The 17,828-nt window shown below is 44.5% G+C and overlaps 1 protein-coding gene across 7 annotated transcripts in view; it reads right to left on the bottom strand.

Moving 5' to 3' along the window:
• The window catches only part of FMNL3 (formin like 3), a 419,538-nt gene that overhangs the window by 69,653 nt on the left and 332,057 nt on the right, over positions 1 to 17,828 (bottom strand). For all 7 annotated transcript variants that reach the window (XR_013610360.1, XM_078685970.1, XM_078685960.1 and 4 more), the window contains 6 exons: positions 11,842 to 11,991; positions 11,205 to 11,306; positions 10,548 to 10,821; positions 9,550 to 9,618; positions 9,243 to 9,367; positions 6,398 to 6,600 (listed from right to left, as the gene is read on the bottom strand). Coding sequence is in view for 6 of the 7 variants with exons in the window: in XM_078685970.1 (XP_078542096.1) it covers positions 6,398 to 6,600; positions 9,243 to 9,367; positions 9,550 to 9,618; positions 10,548 to 10,821; positions 11,205 to 11,306; positions 11,842 to 11,991 (923 nt within the window). In the remaining variant the exon portion in view is untranslated. The remainder of the gene's footprint in view (positions 1 to 6,397; positions 6,601 to 9,242; positions 9,368 to 9,549; positions 9,619 to 10,547; positions 10,822 to 11,204; positions 11,307 to 11,841; positions 11,992 to 17,828) is intronic.

Genomic DNA, 17,828 nt, shown 5'->3' with positions numbered 1-17,828 from the left:
AGTTAGGATTCTCAGAGCTTAAGACAAGAGGACACAGCTTTACAATTTGGTGGTCATACAGCAGTCTGTGGATACTCGGCAAACTGGTATTAGGAAATTTAGAGTGGTCGAACTTGACACGGCACAGTTTTGTAAGAGTCCGTATGTTACTATAGTAATACATGTTTTACCAATCTGAAATACTTAACAAGTCTTTTCAGCAGACTGCTTGAACCAAACCATGTAACTATGAACTCTTGCTCACAGGGTCGCAGTACCAGGTCTCTCCTGCATGTATGGTAGCTTTGTAATGGAGGGACAATTAATGGCTATTCTAGTACTAGCTTTTCACTGGTCTACCCTGCATTTCAAAGGATACTTGCACTGCTGAGGCTCGCCTTTCTCCCTATAAATCCATGCCATTTTTTACACGGCCCTAGCAAATACTACATTTTCACTGTTGCTCTTGATCAATCTTCATGGCAGGCACCTAAAATCTCACTTTTCTTAGTGGGTAAAGCTATGTGCATTCTATTAGAGCTATCGGAGTAGAAAGATCAACTGAGTTCCTTGGTACACAAGGAGCCAGTTTCAAATACACATCAATCACACTGTGCTGGACACTAGGTTGTTACACTTTTCATTACTTTAAGACCCCATTTGAGGTTTTTACACTCGACACTCAGGGTCATGAGGGCGAGCAGTCACGGGTTTTTAGAGGGGTAGCAGTGGAGGCACACGCTCAGAATTGCTTAGCTTCTGCACCAAAGTGAGAGACTATGGACTGCAGTCTTGCGCCTTCAGGATCACAGGTGTGAAGCAATGCGCTCGGGGAGGCTGTCAGTGGTCACAGCCTTCCGGTCAATACAAGGGGGTGTTAAGTGTCCGGCAGTTGCAGCCCTTTGGCTGGAGCAGGGGCACATTTGTCTTCAGCTGATGAGGCCTTGGGGTGTAATGCTGCAGCTCCTCTTGGGTGAGCACCTCTGGTGGCAGAAGCAGCACTAGGCTCTCGGGGTTGATGGTGGAAACACAATGGCAACTTGATGAATACTTCTTTACATAGCTCATGGTGGGAGATTCAATAGGAGACCAAGGGACCCTGCATACTTCGAGTCAGGACTGGCTTTGCTCCGTCTCTCAGCAGTCACCTACTTACGAGTTCTCCACAACCTGGGAACAAACTGGGATTCCCCTTCTGAGTGAATTCTCATCCTGCAGGGCAAGGCAGTCTCTCCTCTCTGAGATGGCAGGTGCTTATGTAGAGGATCAGCATCTCCAATTTGCAGACTTTAGGTGAGGTTCCCTCACCTCTGGGAGATTAGTTGCAATGCAGACACCAGCCTTGGTCACACAGCAGTCCTTCGAGTATTCTACAGAGCACTCCTTCCTTAGTCATAAAGGACTTTAAAGCAGAACAAAGTGGAGTGGTTTGGAACCCCCATTTATCCACATATTCTAGGTAGGGGATGTGTATTCTCCGTCTCAAGCTTCATAACCATTTTGAGTTGGTTCTCTTTTGCGAACATGTTACTTACCTTTGGTAATGCCTTATTTGATAGAGACTCTATCTAGCCACAGATTCCTTACTGTAGAATGACCCCCAATCGTCAGACTGTATCTGGAAAGTTATTCGTGAGCAGTACCCCTCCATGCCAGAAGGTGACATTTTTCAGCTCCGCGTGGCATCATTGTGTATGTCAGAAGTGAACTATGTGGTGCATATATTGGTGCCACCCCAGCACACTGAAGACTGTTTCTTCTTGTGACTTTCCACGTCAGGAGCATAGCTCCACGAAGAACACAGACAACTGGTGTGGAAATCTAAGGCCCTGAAAGGGTAACAGCCCAGTCCTTAGAAATCCGCTCGCAGAGCAGGGAGGATGGGTCGGTCGGTAAGGAATTTGCAGCTTGATAGAGTCTCTACCAGATAAGGCGTTACCAAAGGTAAGTAACTTGTTCGTCTGATAGAGACTTCCAGCTGCAGATTCCTTACCTTAGAATTGATACCCAAGCAATTCCATCCCCTGAGTTGGGTCTGCAGACCAATTTCATACAAGGAAGTCCAGCAGGACTGACCGGGCAAAATGCCCATCTCGACAACCTGTCTGTCCAGGCAGTAGTGCTTTGTGAAAGTGTGCAAGGAGGCCACCCACGTTGCTGCATGGCAGATGTCCTGGACCAGAACTACGTATGCTAATGCAGTGGTGTCGGCTTTCGCTCTGGTGCGCTAAGCACACAGACCCTCAGGGGGTAGGTTCTACGCCAATGTGTAGCAGATCTTGATATAGAGCATGATCCATCTTGAGATGGCCCGCTTTTGCACAGCCCGTCCTTACTTTGCTCCGAGATACCCCACAAAGAGTGTGGTCAAGGTAGAATGACAACACTCTTTTTGGGTCCAGCCAGTGAAGCAGCTCCTCTTCCCTGAAAGGGTTGAGGCGGAGTGTAAAAAGTAGATGGGGTGATAGATTGGCTTATGTGAAAAGGAGTGACCACTTTCAGTAGAAAGGAAGCTCTTGTACGAAGCACTGACTGGTCTGGGTAGATGCTGGAGTAGGGAGGCTTGGATGATAAAGCCTGAAGCTCACTGATCCTCTGACCAAATGTTATAGCCAGAGGAAGTCAGTTTTGATGGTAAGGAGCCTGAGTGGACAATTGTGCAAAGGCTCACAAACAGAGCACACATAAGAAAAGTGAGGACGAGATTGAATTCCCACTGAAGCATAATGAAAGGGGAAGGTGGAAACAAATGATGTATGGACCGCTATGCCAGGCTGGTCTAAGAAAACATCTTCTTCCCTAAAGTGTCCAGCCTATTGGATTCCCGATCCGGTGGCGAGGTTGAGAATGTGGCAGGATTTATGTGGAAGGTGGAGGTTTGAACTACTAAGCTCTCTGGGGTGGGGTGTTGTGTGAGCAAGTTTGGGTCTCCAGGAGCAGGGCAGTGGTGGCGTCGGGCAATCGTCAGGTTCACTGGAGCCCCAGTGTGGGGCTTGCACCGAGACTCAAGCAAGACACCAGTAAGTGCCTCGTTAAAAGGGAAAAGCGGTTTGTCTGGACTGCCACCGAAGGCAAGCTGAGGTCCAGGACCTTGGCCTCCCTCCTTACCACCATTACGAAGGACACTCCCTCATTCGTGGCCATGGTAGGGGGAGAAAACATGCCAGTGTCTGGCGAAGTGTCCAGTCCCCTAGCTTCACCCAGATCCTCACACCAGTCCAAGATGTCATAAGGCTGGTATTCCCCAGGGTGCAGTGACCCCTCTCATTCCTCCCCGAGTCCAAGCCCATACGAATAGGGCTCAGGCTCTGACCTGGAAGGCATGGCTCCAGTCTGCTACAGGGACCATCTCTCTGACTCGTGTTGGATTCAGGGATTAGAATGAGGACGGCAGCACCAGTGGGTGCTGGCAGCGCCGGATGCCTTGGCAACAGGAATGGCACCGGGGAAGGTCGAAGTGTCACAACTGGCATTGGTCCAGATCCAGGAATAGAAGATTGGGGCAAGACTGTCGTTGGAGTTGCCGGCGTGCAACCCTCAGGGTCCCAAAGGTATGCCAGAGGGAATGGTCCAGCCAAATATGAGGCGCATAGCCTCGTAGTATTCTTTTAGATAAGCAGGGGTAGCTATGGCTCTCCGAAACACGGGAAGGCACTGAGAGGGCCCAGGAGCTGGTTCAACCTTGGGAGTCAGACCATGAACGTGGATGCTCCCTTGTCTCGTCAGCTGATGGACAGACGTGGAGAAGTCAAAGATCTCTTCAACGACTTCTTCTTGTGGTGGGTTGAGTGAGATTAGGAATGCGGGCAAAACAGCAAAATACACGCACTACCTCGGGAAGATATTCTATCCTCCATTTTGTGCCATGCTATACTAGTGGCATCCAAAACAGATCTTACTGACCCAGTATGAACACAACACTCAGTCCTGCTACCATACATGTACTACACGTGTAGTGCACTTACACACCTTCACTTTTTTATTTGTATACAAATTCTTCAAAGCTGCATGATTTCTTCAGTCTGCTTTTTGTGTGTTATTTGTATACATTACAAATTGCGGACTTAAACGTCTGATGAGTAGGGTTTTCATGTTTGGCCAGTTAAAATCTGTGGACATGGACGGATATACATCCAAATACCCTGCGACATACCCCACAGGTAGATGCTGTGAGATACACTTGCACACACAAAAAGAGAGGGTGCGATATTGTCACGAAGCTGCAGCCAGGAACCTTCAATTATTCTTACAAGCCAGGGGCCAGGAAACATGAGATATTGTTACCCACCTGCTTCCAGGACCAGAGCTAGTGTTACATACACAAGCGAAAGGACCAAAATATATTGTTATACACCAAGTAGTAGGGACAGTGAGTTACTCTTACATGACTGTGGCAGGAATCATGAGACACTGTTGCCCACTATTGGGCAGGATGAGAGATGTGGCTCTGCTGTAGTCAGGTGCCGTAGAACACCTAGGATGCACTCGGCCCCTAGGTGGGAACCCAATGATGAAGCATGCCACCAACTAGGTTGGTGGGTGAGGATTCTTTTAAAAAACCTAATGTTTTTTTCTCACAGAAGAATTCCTGAATGGATTTTTGATACAGTTTGAATTCTAACAAACAATAAATATAGAACGCAGTCAATTCTATATAATCTATCCAGCCGGATAGAAAAATGTAATGCAAATAAAATGATTTTTCTGTCAAGGGACAGTTGCAATATCCATTACGATACAGTCCTGTATCCAGAACAATACATAGGACAAGGTGACAATTTATACAAAATCATAAAGAAACAAACAAGAAATTAAAAACAGTCAGGCGAAACAGAGAAATTGCTTGTTCATAGTTGTACGTAATGCGACAAGCGGAATAGGTAGAAACAAACATGACTCAAGAGAGTAGAAATATTTGTGTGTATGATGTTTTAACAAGGACGATTGTTCTATGTAATTAACTGATACCCTAGGTCCTTGCTTACCTTTAGGGTTCTCTTGTCTTTTACTAAACGCAGTTTGAATTCTAGCTCTTTCTTGTTGTTTATTATTAGTTCCTAGGGGAGAAGGACGCGCACATGTTGATCCTCACTTTCTCTATTTATTTAACGTGAACATCAAATAGACAGCCCGCGAGCCACGTGCTGGCAGACAGGGACATTCAGACAGTGTTACAGACCCTTATGAAGGACTGTGGAGCTGCATACATACCAGTATGCCAATTTTGTGAGATACTGCTAGACACCAACAGGGTCAGTAACATCCAGTTAAATCCTTGTAAGTAGAGACTGAGGAATGATATTGATCCAAACTGTTAAGCACTTGAAGGAAGTACTGTGAGATAGTGTTACACACGCGTGGACAGAGATTGAGAGGTGGTTCTTACACACAGGCATGGGTGGCCTGTAGGATCCTGCAAGTTACTGTCACACCATTGGCAACAGAGTCCATGAGACACACTTGTAGGAAGGGTCTTTGAAGGAACGAGGACCGGTCTGACCGGTAGAATGAGATAATATTGCACACTATTTATCAAGGACTATGCAATAATGTGAAAAAATATATGAAACTATAAAATGCCATTAAACATCGATACAGAAACTGAGGTGCTGGCACATTCCGTTGAGCAGGTATTGTGACATACGTGAAACCACCATGGACACACTATGTGCATCATGACACGCATTCATGAGCCGTGCTCAGGAGTATCTACCTGCCATTATACTGCTGTTCATGTTGATGCACATTCATTTATTTTGATTTCATGGCACTATTTCTAACTTTCAAATGATAACAGCACATCACAGGATAGCAGCACCTCCTTAAAACAGGTGGTGTGGATGCACTCAAACTAATCAGTTTGCTTCTCATTTTCATATTTGTAATATCTCCACAAAGTATAGACAGGCTATTTAAAAATCATATTATGTCTAGTATTTTGGTTCCTGTAGTCTCCAATAAACGTGTATAGCAGTTCAACGGGCAGTGCCAAAGCTAACACTACAAGGGTGCACATTCTCCACTGCAAACCAGCAAGCGCTAGAAGGGTATTCAAATTATATAGAAAGGGCTTCCCATTTTTAATAGTCCTCTTGCACAGTGGTAACAATGGTACTTGCCTTTCGAGCATTAAGTGACTAAGTATAAAAATGTCAAGTGTGATAGAAATCAAATCAGGCAACACCCGCCTAGCCACACCAGGGTTCAAAACTAAAACCAGAAGCTGATTTTTCAATTTCTGGAACACCTTTTTTAGCTGCAAATACCGGTCACCTAATGCATACCGCGAGTTCCATCACCACTCATCACTTTAGCATTCAAGACTGAAACGATGGGCAGGACATGTTTTAGGTAATAGTCTTTCAAGATAGTGATAAACTAATATTCATCTTTTGCTCAGACACTGATTAAGCCTTACGTATAGATGGCTTTGCAGATCTCCTCCGTGCTGCGGGCAGCCTTGCGCAGGGTTATGGCCAGATTTTTCGCACGGTTGGCCTCCAACAGCATCACTTTGCTGGCTGCCTTCTGAGAGGATCGATTCTTGGGGCCACTCAGGTCCATGACAGCTCCTTGAGCTTTTGTCTTAAAGAGTTCTTCAAACTTGTCGAGATCCAAATCCTAAAAGGAAGGAAATAGTCAGCCTAGTAAGTTCCACGCTGTCTCTTTTCCACACAACCCAGTGTGATACTGAATTACATCCTGCACACAGCCCTGTGGCATACAGTACTAAACCCACCAGACAAACTTGTGGCACATACTATTGTATCTTCCATAAAACCCTGTGCCATACAGTAAAGTAACAGAAATCCTGCCACTCAATACAGAAACCTCAATGAAAACAAAGGATAATCAATACACCCTCATGCAAGAAGCTCCTAGTCGCCCCTGTGGTACTCCCAAGTACAAACCTGTGCAACAGAGCCACATCTATGGAAACAAGTGTCACAGTCCAGGCCCCAAGCACAATCCCATGCCACTCAAACAGCATCTACACAATCCCATACCACATAGTAAAGCACCCTCTCAAAGAAACCGAGTTTCAAACAGTAAAGCACACTACAGGTAACCAGGGTAAGCCATTATAGTTCATTACATGAAATTCAGTGTACTATTCACCATCCAATATGGAGTAACAATGTTACACCCTCCATGCAACACACACATTCCTATGCAATTCAGTGGAGCACACCCCTTGCAACTGTGTCACAGAATAACACCCTTTACACAACAGCCAGTCAGCTCGTTCAGCCACCTACATGCACTCCAGTGTCACTTGGCCCAACACCTCCCTACATAAACTTGTACCAATAAGTACAGAGCTTGCCACACAACCTACTGTTGTGAAGACCTCTCCACGCCACCCACAGTTCTTTAGGCAAGCACCTTCAACACAATCTTGTCAAGCAGCCATACACCTTACAAACAAAGTATCTCTCTTAGTGCAGTGCCCACCACATGACCCAGTGTTACTAAGGGCAAATCCACTCAGGATAGGCTGGCCCACGCAAATCCATCAGTCGAGCATCATCTCTATTACTCTGTGTCACAGAGTCAAAACCCCTCCATGTGATCCACTATGATCCAAGACAGATACCACTCGCCATAAGCTTCTCCAAGGAAACCCATTAAACATGTGAGCCTGTGTCAAGTCAGTACATCCCTTCACAACTCTGTCACTTAATCATTAATCTTCCAAACTATTCTGTCTTTCAATATAGCCCCATCCACATATGGAGATCGGTGAAACTGAGGATAAACACATCCATTACTGTCCACTCCAGGTCCAAAAGGGCTCCTCTAATCTTTACAGCTCAACTTCGAACAATGGTCTAGGCGGAACCCAGAGAAGAGGTTTCTCACTAGGGTATGCTTCCCCCTGTCAGCTATTTTTCAGTGGTATAGGACCCCATCCCGATCAATGTCCACAGGATCTTGCCAGTGCTGCAGGGCCCCCTAAAGTTGGATATCACTTGCAGTAAATATTAGTGTGATAGTCAGCCTTACTCTGTTTTGCGTTACAGGACATTAGCAGCGATAACTACCTCCACCAGTGTGTTGGCAGTGGTAAAGGACCCAAGCAATGTGAGCTCCCTCCAAAAAGCACTCTAGAGGTTGATGCTGCAACGTGCCACAAGGATGTTACTTAGTCTCCAGACCGGCAGCATTCAGCACGGGGTCCGGAGTAAGGGTAGGTCTACAGAGCTGTTGGCTTTGATCCTAACATCAGAGCTTTGCTCTGCCACCCCCATCGGCTTTCAACCATAATCGGTTGGGGTCTTCCATCTTGGGACTCAGTTACCCGGGGCATTATCCGCATCTGGTTATTAATTGGACAAATGGTAAACCACTAATGCTATAGTGCCAGAGCACTTTTTCTATTCACTTTTGTCCTGATGAAGGTGCCACTTGACCTGTTAGGGGCTGCCACGTACGAAACATGTTGACATTATGCACCACATTAACCCTATAGGATCATAGTTTCCAGCTAGGGCCATACTTTTAGTTAGGCTAGGGTCCCGTGATAATAAACACGGAAAATTAGGGTTCTCCTAGACGTATTGTACTCTTCACTCCCACTGCACTATCCAGCCCACACACCTGCACTCAACCACTGGCTTCATCGCCGAAAGAGCTCCGCTAAAGAGCCCCTTCGTGGGTGCCCGTCGGGCATTGCAGCGCCAGCCCGACGAGGAGCGTGCCCGATGATGAAGCATGACATCCTTCGGGGAGTGTGAGGGCACTATTGGAAAATACCTCCCCTTCCCCGATCCAAGGAACTGCACGCCTCTGTGATTAATCAACTCCCTCCAAAAGCATAATTTAAGCTTCACAGGGCTTCACCAGTGTGTTCTTTCAAGCAGCACCCTGTGAGTGATGTAAGCCTACCCAGCACAGCTTTGCCGACACTCTGATATCGCAGCTCTGTGAGCATCCTCCTGCAGTGTACAACTAGTGCTCTAGCACAATAAGTTTACTTTGTCCCTGACCTTTCTCGCTTGTGCCCTCAGATATCAGAAATGCATGTTTCCTCTGGCAATGCCTTGTGAATGGTACTTTGCCACAGCGATGTGAGCTTCCTCCAGCAGAAACTCGGTAATACTGCATGAACCAAACAGTGACAGCTTACCCGCCCCAGGAAGAATAGGATTAGTAATATAGGCAATGTAGTATCTTAGACACTAATGTTCCTACTCAAAGTGGTGGCTGCACCCTCTCCGACACAGATCCAGATCTATGACACATTGCACATGGAGCCTCACCCCCAGGATCCGCTCATCATCGAGCTCGCTGAAAACAGTTCCACAGATTTGATTTGGTTTCAGTGCTGTCCAGTTAAATACAGGCAAGCGGAACTTGGTTTTAATCGGCTTTTTGATACGGATGGCTATGAAGGAAAAGAAATAATTCAATGTGAAATTCAATAAAACTGTTTACATTCAAATTGCTGCATGCTCCTTTGCTCACCAGGCTTACTTCACTCTGTAAAGGCCAAAGGGGAGCACAAACTGTCTGCCCCTTTCTCAAATTATCATTAAAGGCCAATGTTACACCTAGGGAGCCACTTACCCGACAGTCCAAAGGTGAGAATCATAGACGGTGATGTTCCTGGGAGGGGTGGAGGTGGAGGGCACCGATCTGTAGGAGAAAATGGAAAGCTAAAAGCTCATTTTGGAAGAGCCTTATGTGTAGCAGTTTGCACCAGAGACTGATTTTGATAATACAGAGTTCTAGGTTTTCGGAAGCATGAACAAAGCCCATGGAATATACCAATACATCACAGCAGAATTTCAAACAAAGTGACAGAACAAGATATATCAGCTCAGGTAGTGGACCAACAGTGTGGGAGACAGATGTACTAAACATCTGAAAGGGAGGGCTTAAGGGATGTGATCATAGGTAGCATCAGGTGGAGCAATTTTGAATGCAAATGCTTTTAGATGCTGAATTTAGTGCACCTGAGGGAAAGTAACGATAAAGGATGAGATAACTCAGGAGAAAATAGAGATCAAGACAAAAAGCAGAGACATGAAGAATAACCTTTAGTCTGTTCTGACCGCTTCAAGAGCGTAACGCAAGCATTGGCTTCCACAGAACATGGATGTGAACAAGATTCAAAGCATTTGCATGGCTTGTGGTACAGAAGGAGTCAAAATCTAGTTGCAGCTTCAGATTACTCTACCCTAAGCTCCTATGTTACATCAAGGCAATGTTCATTTGCAAAAATATAAGTGCCATGGCCCAAGATATCGCACTGCAGCCAGCACCACCCACAGATTCTGTCACAGATACTAAATAAAGGAAGTGCCAGAATTACCTACTAACTATCACGCTTGACATTTTAGTCTACTGCAGGTCACCCAAAAATGTAGTTATAGCATGGAATTGCAAGTTGTATCATTTTTTAATACTTTGCATTGCTGAAGACTTGTACTGTTCTCAGAAATAGGCTGAGAGCGCCACCATGCGGTGTACTCTCATAAAGAAGAGTGGGTGTTTAAAAGGTGAAGTGTTGAGCGCTGCCAAAGCCTGCCACAAATTAAGGACTGTCCTAAGGGCGACAATACCTGGTAGAGGGGGTGGTGGTGGCGGTGGAGGTGGTGGTGGAGGTGGAGGAGGAGAAGGCTCCCTTGGTGGTATCGTTGCTGGAGGGACGTGTGACTCAGCTGGAACTAGGTCAGGAATGCCCAATGATGGCTGAGCTATGCCCCCCGTGCTCTGCTTGTGTGGCTGGATGCTGCCAGCCTGCTCCAGCTGACATAGGTGCTGGAAGGCGGCCTCCTTCTCACGGATGATCTTACGCAAGGTGTGCACCTGGTTGCTGGCGCTTTCATATGTTTCCTAGGGTGCAAGAAACAGACAGGAGTTTGTACAAGGTAACCATATTTAGCTTTTCACCAACAAGTTCTTCGTTCCCAAACTTCACCCCCACACTAACTCGTACTTGAAATATTCCCTACACCCAACTTACCTTTCACCTCCTTAGCAATCATGTCTCTCTCTTCCTGATGCATCCATTGAAACTTTCAACAAAAAGTCAATCCTTCCCCTTCTTCATAACTCCCTCAATTTGTTACTCAATAAGTCTTTTCCCACCCTTCCCAAGATGTGATTCAGTCACTTCTCCGACAGGTCTGTCCACACCTCACCCAACACTGGCATTGACTTCTCCTCTCCACAATATTTCCCTCTATCTTCATCCCGACCCTCCTTCCCCCACCGACCTTCATAATCTCCAGCTCCTTCTCTCGCTGTAACAAGGTCTTCTCCAGCTCTGCCACCCGCATCATGTTTTCATTCTCCAGATCCATCAGCTTCTCCGTCACCTGAAAGAAGAAACATCTTAACGCAGGCCACACAACCACCCAAGTACAGTCACACCCCAAAATACTGCTGGAGTGTTCCCATCCTCACAGTACTTTCCATCTTTCTATGTCCCTTTGATTCTAAGATCAAAAAGATCCTTAAAACCGAAGCCCATCTACTCCTCTGTCAACAGGAAACCCTACGACTGCACGACATGCTGTAACTCCTTTGGCCTCTCCCTAAATTCCCAAATAGATGTAAAACATAAACCTTAAAATGCTGTGCGTATCTTTCCTAATGTAGTGCAGACCTCCTACAAAACTGAAGGATTCCTGTGCAAGTTTCACAGACTGTACTGCTGACACTCAGGGCTCACTCTGTGCTTGTATATATGGACAATAATACTGCTTACATGAATCTTCAGATGGCCTGCACCCCATTTCAGCATGCTTCTAGAAAGATTATAACACACTTTCATTGATTCATGATCACACGAACAGGTGTTCTTCCCTCCTTCCTCCCACAATACATTTGAATGAGTTGAGAAAGTCATACATGTGATAAGTGATCTTCCAGCTCCTCCACCTTCTCCAGTGCAACATTCTTGGTCTCAGCATCTTCCAGTAGGCCACCTACGTCAAACACATTGTCCAGGTAGGCCTGGATCTGCACCAAGAGCTTCTCACTTTCTGTACGCTTGGATTTCTGTCAACAACAACAGGGTCTTAGAAAAAGAATTGGGAAGTGTTTGACTCCCACCAAAGTCAGCCAAAATAAAACCACCCTTAACTTTGAAAATGCAGCAATGGTTCTCCATGCATGTTTAAACAACACAGTATGCTCGAGGAGCACAGGAGCCTTAGGACCCCCAAAGAACTGAAATGTATACATTGATCACTTCCTGCACAAGAGTCTCGCTCAGTGTGATTGAGCCCCACAATGTAAAGAACTGTTTCAATGATACTGGAAATCTCAACAGAGGGAGGTGCCTCACCATCAAAGTTGGAGCTGTCTGTGCAAAGACTGGGTTTCAAGCTAAATATCGCCTTTGAAATATCACAATTAAACAAACGGTCCCCGTGGTGTGGTGGCATCAATGGATAACTGTTTGGATAGTGGTAAAAATATCCAGATCTCAAACCTCTGGATCCAGAAGATGAATATATTGTGAATTTCATTCAAGGCATCCCTACTGGTGGCTTGACTCATTTAAAGATATCAAGCAGCGTGGAATCCAAATAAAAAAAAAAACTCTGCAATGGATTCTGGTAATAACTTTTTTTATTCATGTCAGCATTGTACTTAAAGGACTAGACAGTATCATCACACTATGGTAGTTCTCTCAAGTTAATCTTCAATCTTCAACCACACCTCACCAATCCTGCAAAGTACAGAAAACACAGGGCACCCGATTCAGACACCATTTTTGTCTATTCAACTCTCACCGAATCCTTGGGGGTAGCAGCAAGGTACTTTAGGATTATGTAGTTGAAGGGCCACCCCTGGCAGCAAAAAGAAAAAAATGCAACTCCTCACCTGGCATGTGCGTACTTCTGGAAATTGACATGCAACACAGTTGCTGCTACAGCTTTATTAGACATTTGTAGACTTTAGTAGAAGCAGTGCATGGATGCAAACTATTTACGAAGGCTGCAAATGTAGTCATTCTTGCAATAAGAGAGGTGTTCAAAGGCGCATGAGCAAGGTGTTGTATGGCTCCCACTTATGAACTTGAACCCTGGTGCTTAGAGAAGAAGTCTGAATTCGGCTTTAAAGTGAACAACTATTTTTGGCTCTGACACGAACAGAGTTGAACTAGAGAGAGGCAGTGCTGTAGCAGGAAGACGAGGTATAATCTTGGCCAAGGTGTAGAGCATACATTGACTACCATTCTCATCAATGGATTCCTATCCTATAAAAAACATTGCTAGTGCATTCGAGCAGCAGCTAACCCAGCAGAGACAACATTTCCATAATCTGCAAAATCTGGCAACACCGGAGCCCAACAGAAGCCTCTTGTTCACGCGCAAGAACGCCTTAACATACACCCTAGCAAACTCCAGCTGAGCGGGAATTGAGAGATCTCTTTCCCAAAGTGGATAAAATATATGCAAATTGATGTCCAACAACCCCAACTGGGTTTTAGTTACATCTTCTGAAAAGTACCACAGATATCCAACTAATCAGGTGCTTTATATCTCTAGCAGATGTGCTTCTTAGGAGACTTCACCAACCTTTTACACCACATAACCAGTTCCTTTAGCAGATTTGAGGACAGGAGTCTCATCAAAGTATTTACTAGTAGAAGATAAAAGGTCTGGGAACGAAATAGATCATGGGCCTGAGAAAGGATCAACTGAAGAGCACAAGTAGCTCTCTAGGATGGAGATGTTGTGATCAAGGTAAACCTTCAATATGCACACTTGGACATCTGTGTAACAACACAGCATGTTTCTGGGGTTCATCGCAGGGCTTAATATTACCAATAATACAATTTCTTGTTGGGGTTCCTATCTGCCTCACCAAATGCCTTTCTGAGGAGTGCTAACAGCACAGTCATGCTGTTGCAGACTCCAGAACTACACGCCTACAGCATCTAGTGTCTGCACCTCTATTGATACATGAGGCATTTCAGACCACAGAAGACCTATACCAACATTCATATTTTTCAGTTCATTCAAAGAAAGTCACCATCCTCCTCCAACACAAACATTTTTAATTTGGAACTAGAAATAGGAGTGTGTTTTCTTCCGAGAGAATGTACCTGGTGAGGAGGAAGATTCAAGCCACTCCTAATATCAGCGAGTGTGATGGTCTTCTTATAAATAACACATAAGTGATGGTGTCTCAATTGTGAAGGGAAACCACACGAAGCAGAAATAAAAGATAGAAATATATTGTCTGCACTTCAGGGAAAAGAGACCATTTTCTTAACACTGGTGGACAAAGGACACCCAACTAGGAATTGCACACTGACCATGGAAGAGGGGGGAACTTTACCATATACATGTCCTAGAATTCAGCACAAAAAACAGTGGTTCAATGTGTTCTTTCTATCAACCAAACCCAGTTCTCATCAAAGTAGACTAAGTAAGCCTTTACGTGGCTTTTTAGTAAGAAGGGCTATATTTGTTCTCTGAACTCAAGTGAAGCCCAGCGACTGGAGAGACGGGGTCTTCCTTACAAGATACAAATCACAGTTAGTCTTAATGCATGGGCAGACCAGTCTAAATAAAAGCACACCAGACAAGAACAAATGGGAAATTCCTCTCGAGAGGTTCGAACTTTTATGTGCTACATTAAGGTTAGCTCACATAGATCGGTTTGCCACAATGGAGAAATAAAAGCTTCTTGGCCTCAGAACTTTGCATTTCGGCTGCCATATTAGAGATCTCTAGTGAATACAGAATACATTTCGGTTTGTTTCTCCAACGAGATGACGGATAGGAATGAGATCCACAAATTTGGGTCATTCAAGGCTCAAAGACTGCAATTTTGATATGAAAACATTGTTCTTAACACCCCTACATCAGTCTGCTGCAAATTGTGATTAAGATACAGAAAAGGCCAGAGCATCTAACAATGACAAGAGAACATATCAGTTATCACATACTTGTACCATAAAGCTTTGGAGTCTGATTCTGGAGATATTAAATGCTCACTTAGCTGAACTGCATGCAACTTTTTCCCGCAAGTGAACCTGAAGCTTTATTTAAATCAAGATAGCAACCTACCTTACAAATCTTTTGTCTCGAGCAGAGCAAGCATCACATGTGATACTGTCAAGAATCTTTTTATTAACTTTCCTCCAGATTTTATTAACTTTCCGGTCAAATGGAAATCTACTCGTACCTTTTTACAAACACTGCTGCCTGCATGAAAACATCGCTGTTTGGATAGCGTACAACCACACGAAAACAGCTGAAACAAACACACTGATCTAATAAATGGGAGAAAGCAGGGAAATAGCTAGCAGCTGGAAATGCAGCTAGACCAAGATTTTATGAGTTTTAGACAAACTAAAAACACTTGACTTCGCCGAGTCGGTCCAGTAATATGATCCTTGACATTTTTCGCAGGCTGAACATTTGGATATCTAAAGACTCTAGTACTATACAACTAGGGACACAAACTCTTTTCGAAGCCGGGTTTGATTTATTTTTTAAGCTGAACTGTTTGGGAATACAATGAAGCAAGGAGATAGGGTTGAGGAAACAGGGAAACCATAAGCACAATGGAAGACAGTTTACACGGAGAAAGGTGAAATTGTGTTATCAGCAAACAAAAGCAAAGAAAGCAACAAAAACTGGATATGGACTTGGAAAGTATGTGGGGGTGCCTCACATTTGGAAATAGAAACAGTGTGGTGAGGAAATAATAAAAAAGAAAATCAATAAAAAGATCAAATAATTAAAAGAAACAAGATGAATGTTGTTTATGGATTTAATGCCTTCCAAACACAATGCTCACATAGAAATATTTGGATTTTGATGCAAAAGCGAATTCCAAAATGTGAAGTAGGTGTCGTTCAAAAACTCCAGCTAAACAAGTGATCGTTCTTTTTCTCAGAGGTGTGGGATTCTGTCAGCTACTTTAGTGAAAGCCTATAAATCAGGGTTAGATTTACTGCTACAACAGAAAAGGTTACTTACCTGTAACAGTAGATCCCCAGCAAGAGTTAGTGCCCACTCCAATAATAATAATTCTATTGTGGCAGCTGAAAAAAAGGTAGAAGGCTGCCTTGATGTCAGGCATTATTAAGTCACCTCACAATTGTGTGGAACACACGTAGAGCAGAGTCCAATTTTTAATTGTTCGTCTCTGGAATGTTTAAGAAATTAAAATGTGTATATATATATATATATATATATATATATATATATATATATATATATATATATATATATATATATATATATTCAAACACACAAGTTGCCCTGTTTGGGAGGCCACACTCGGGAGGGTTGAAACACAATTGCTGCCCGTGGCTCTGTGACAGTCTGCTCCACGCCAACCCCTTTGCTTGCCAGACGCGTTTCGGGCGTGGCTGCCGCCCTTTCTCAATGGCTGCACAAATGGAAAACAAGACTTCAATTTACACACCTGCCTTTATTCAAAATTAATGAGTCCCGCCCATGTGGGCTGTTGCAAGGCATTCTGGTTGATGTAGTGCCTGCCCAAAAGACTATTGCAGGTGTAAGCCCCAGTGGGCATCTCAAGGATTCCAACTTGTAAAAATGTTTACCTAGGTGGGTTGGAATGGCATGAAGAGGCGCTGGCACAAGTCCAATATGTACAGGCAGCTCAGGCCCCTCTCGTTCGTTTTGCCGCTCTAGTTGCTGAGCAACGACGATCCGCCTTTCCAGCGGCGGGGCTTCCCAGCGACCGGACCAGCCGCTCAATTTATTCAAACACACAAGTTGCCCTGTTTGGGAGGCCACACTCGGGAGGGTTGAAACACAATTGCTGCCCGTGGCTCTGTGACAGTCTGCTCCACGCCAACCCCTTTGCTTGCCAGACGCGTTTCGGGCGTGGCTGCCGCCCTTTCTCAATGGCTGCACAAATGGAAAACAAGACTTCAATTTACACACCTGCCTTTATTCAAAATTAATGAGTCCCGCCCATGTGGGCTGTTGCAAGGCATTCTGGTTGATGTAGTGCCTGCCCAAAAGACTATTGCAGGTGTAAGCCCCAGTGGGCATCTCAAGGATTCCAACTTGTAAAAATGTTTACCCAGGTGGGTTGGAATGGCATGAAGAGGCTCTGGCACAAGTCCAATATGTACAGGCAGCTCAGGCCCCTCTCTGGGAAGTCCCGCCGCTGGAAAGGCGGATCGTCGTTGCTCAGCAACTAGAGTGGCGAAACGAACGAGAGGGGCCTGAGCTGCCTGTACATATTGGACTTGTGCCAGCGCCTCTTCATGCCATTCCAACCCACCTGGGTAAACATTTTTACAAGTTGGAATCCTTGAGATGCCCACTGGGGCTTACACCTGCAATAGTCTTTTGGGCAGGCACTACATCAACCAGAATGCCTTGCAACAGCCCACATGGGCGGGACTCATTAATTTTGAATAAAGGCAGGTGTGTAAATTGAAGTCTTGTTTTCCATTTGTGCAGCCATTGAGAAAGGGCGGCAGCCACGCCCGAAACGCGTCTGGCAAGCAAAGGGGTTGGCGTGGAGCAGACTGTCACAGAGCCACGGGCAGCAATTGTGTTTCAACCCTCCCGAGTGTGGCCTCCCAAACAGGGCAACTTGTGTGTTTGAATATAAATAAATAAATAAATATATATATATATATATATATATATATATATATATATATATATATATATATATATATATATATATATATATATATATATATATATATATATATATATATATATATATATATATATATATATATATATATATATATATATATATATATATCTTTTTTTGGGTCTTGGCTGGTGCTGTAGAAGAAGATTAAAGATCATGAATCTAAAAAAGATACAGTAGCTGGAGGAACTTCTGTTGCAGCTAGCCATTCATTTGTG

Source organism: Lissotriton helveticus, chromosome 1_1 (assembly GCF_964261635.1).
Source record: "Lissotriton helveticus chromosome 1_1, aLisHel1.1, whole genome shotgun sequence".
Taxonomy (NCBI): domain Eukaryota; kingdom Metazoa; phylum Chordata; class Amphibia; order Caudata; family Salamandridae; genus Lissotriton; species Lissotriton helveticus.
The sequence above is the reverse complement of the archived record's forward strand: the minus strand, read 5'-3'. Positions and strand labels throughout refer to the sequence as shown.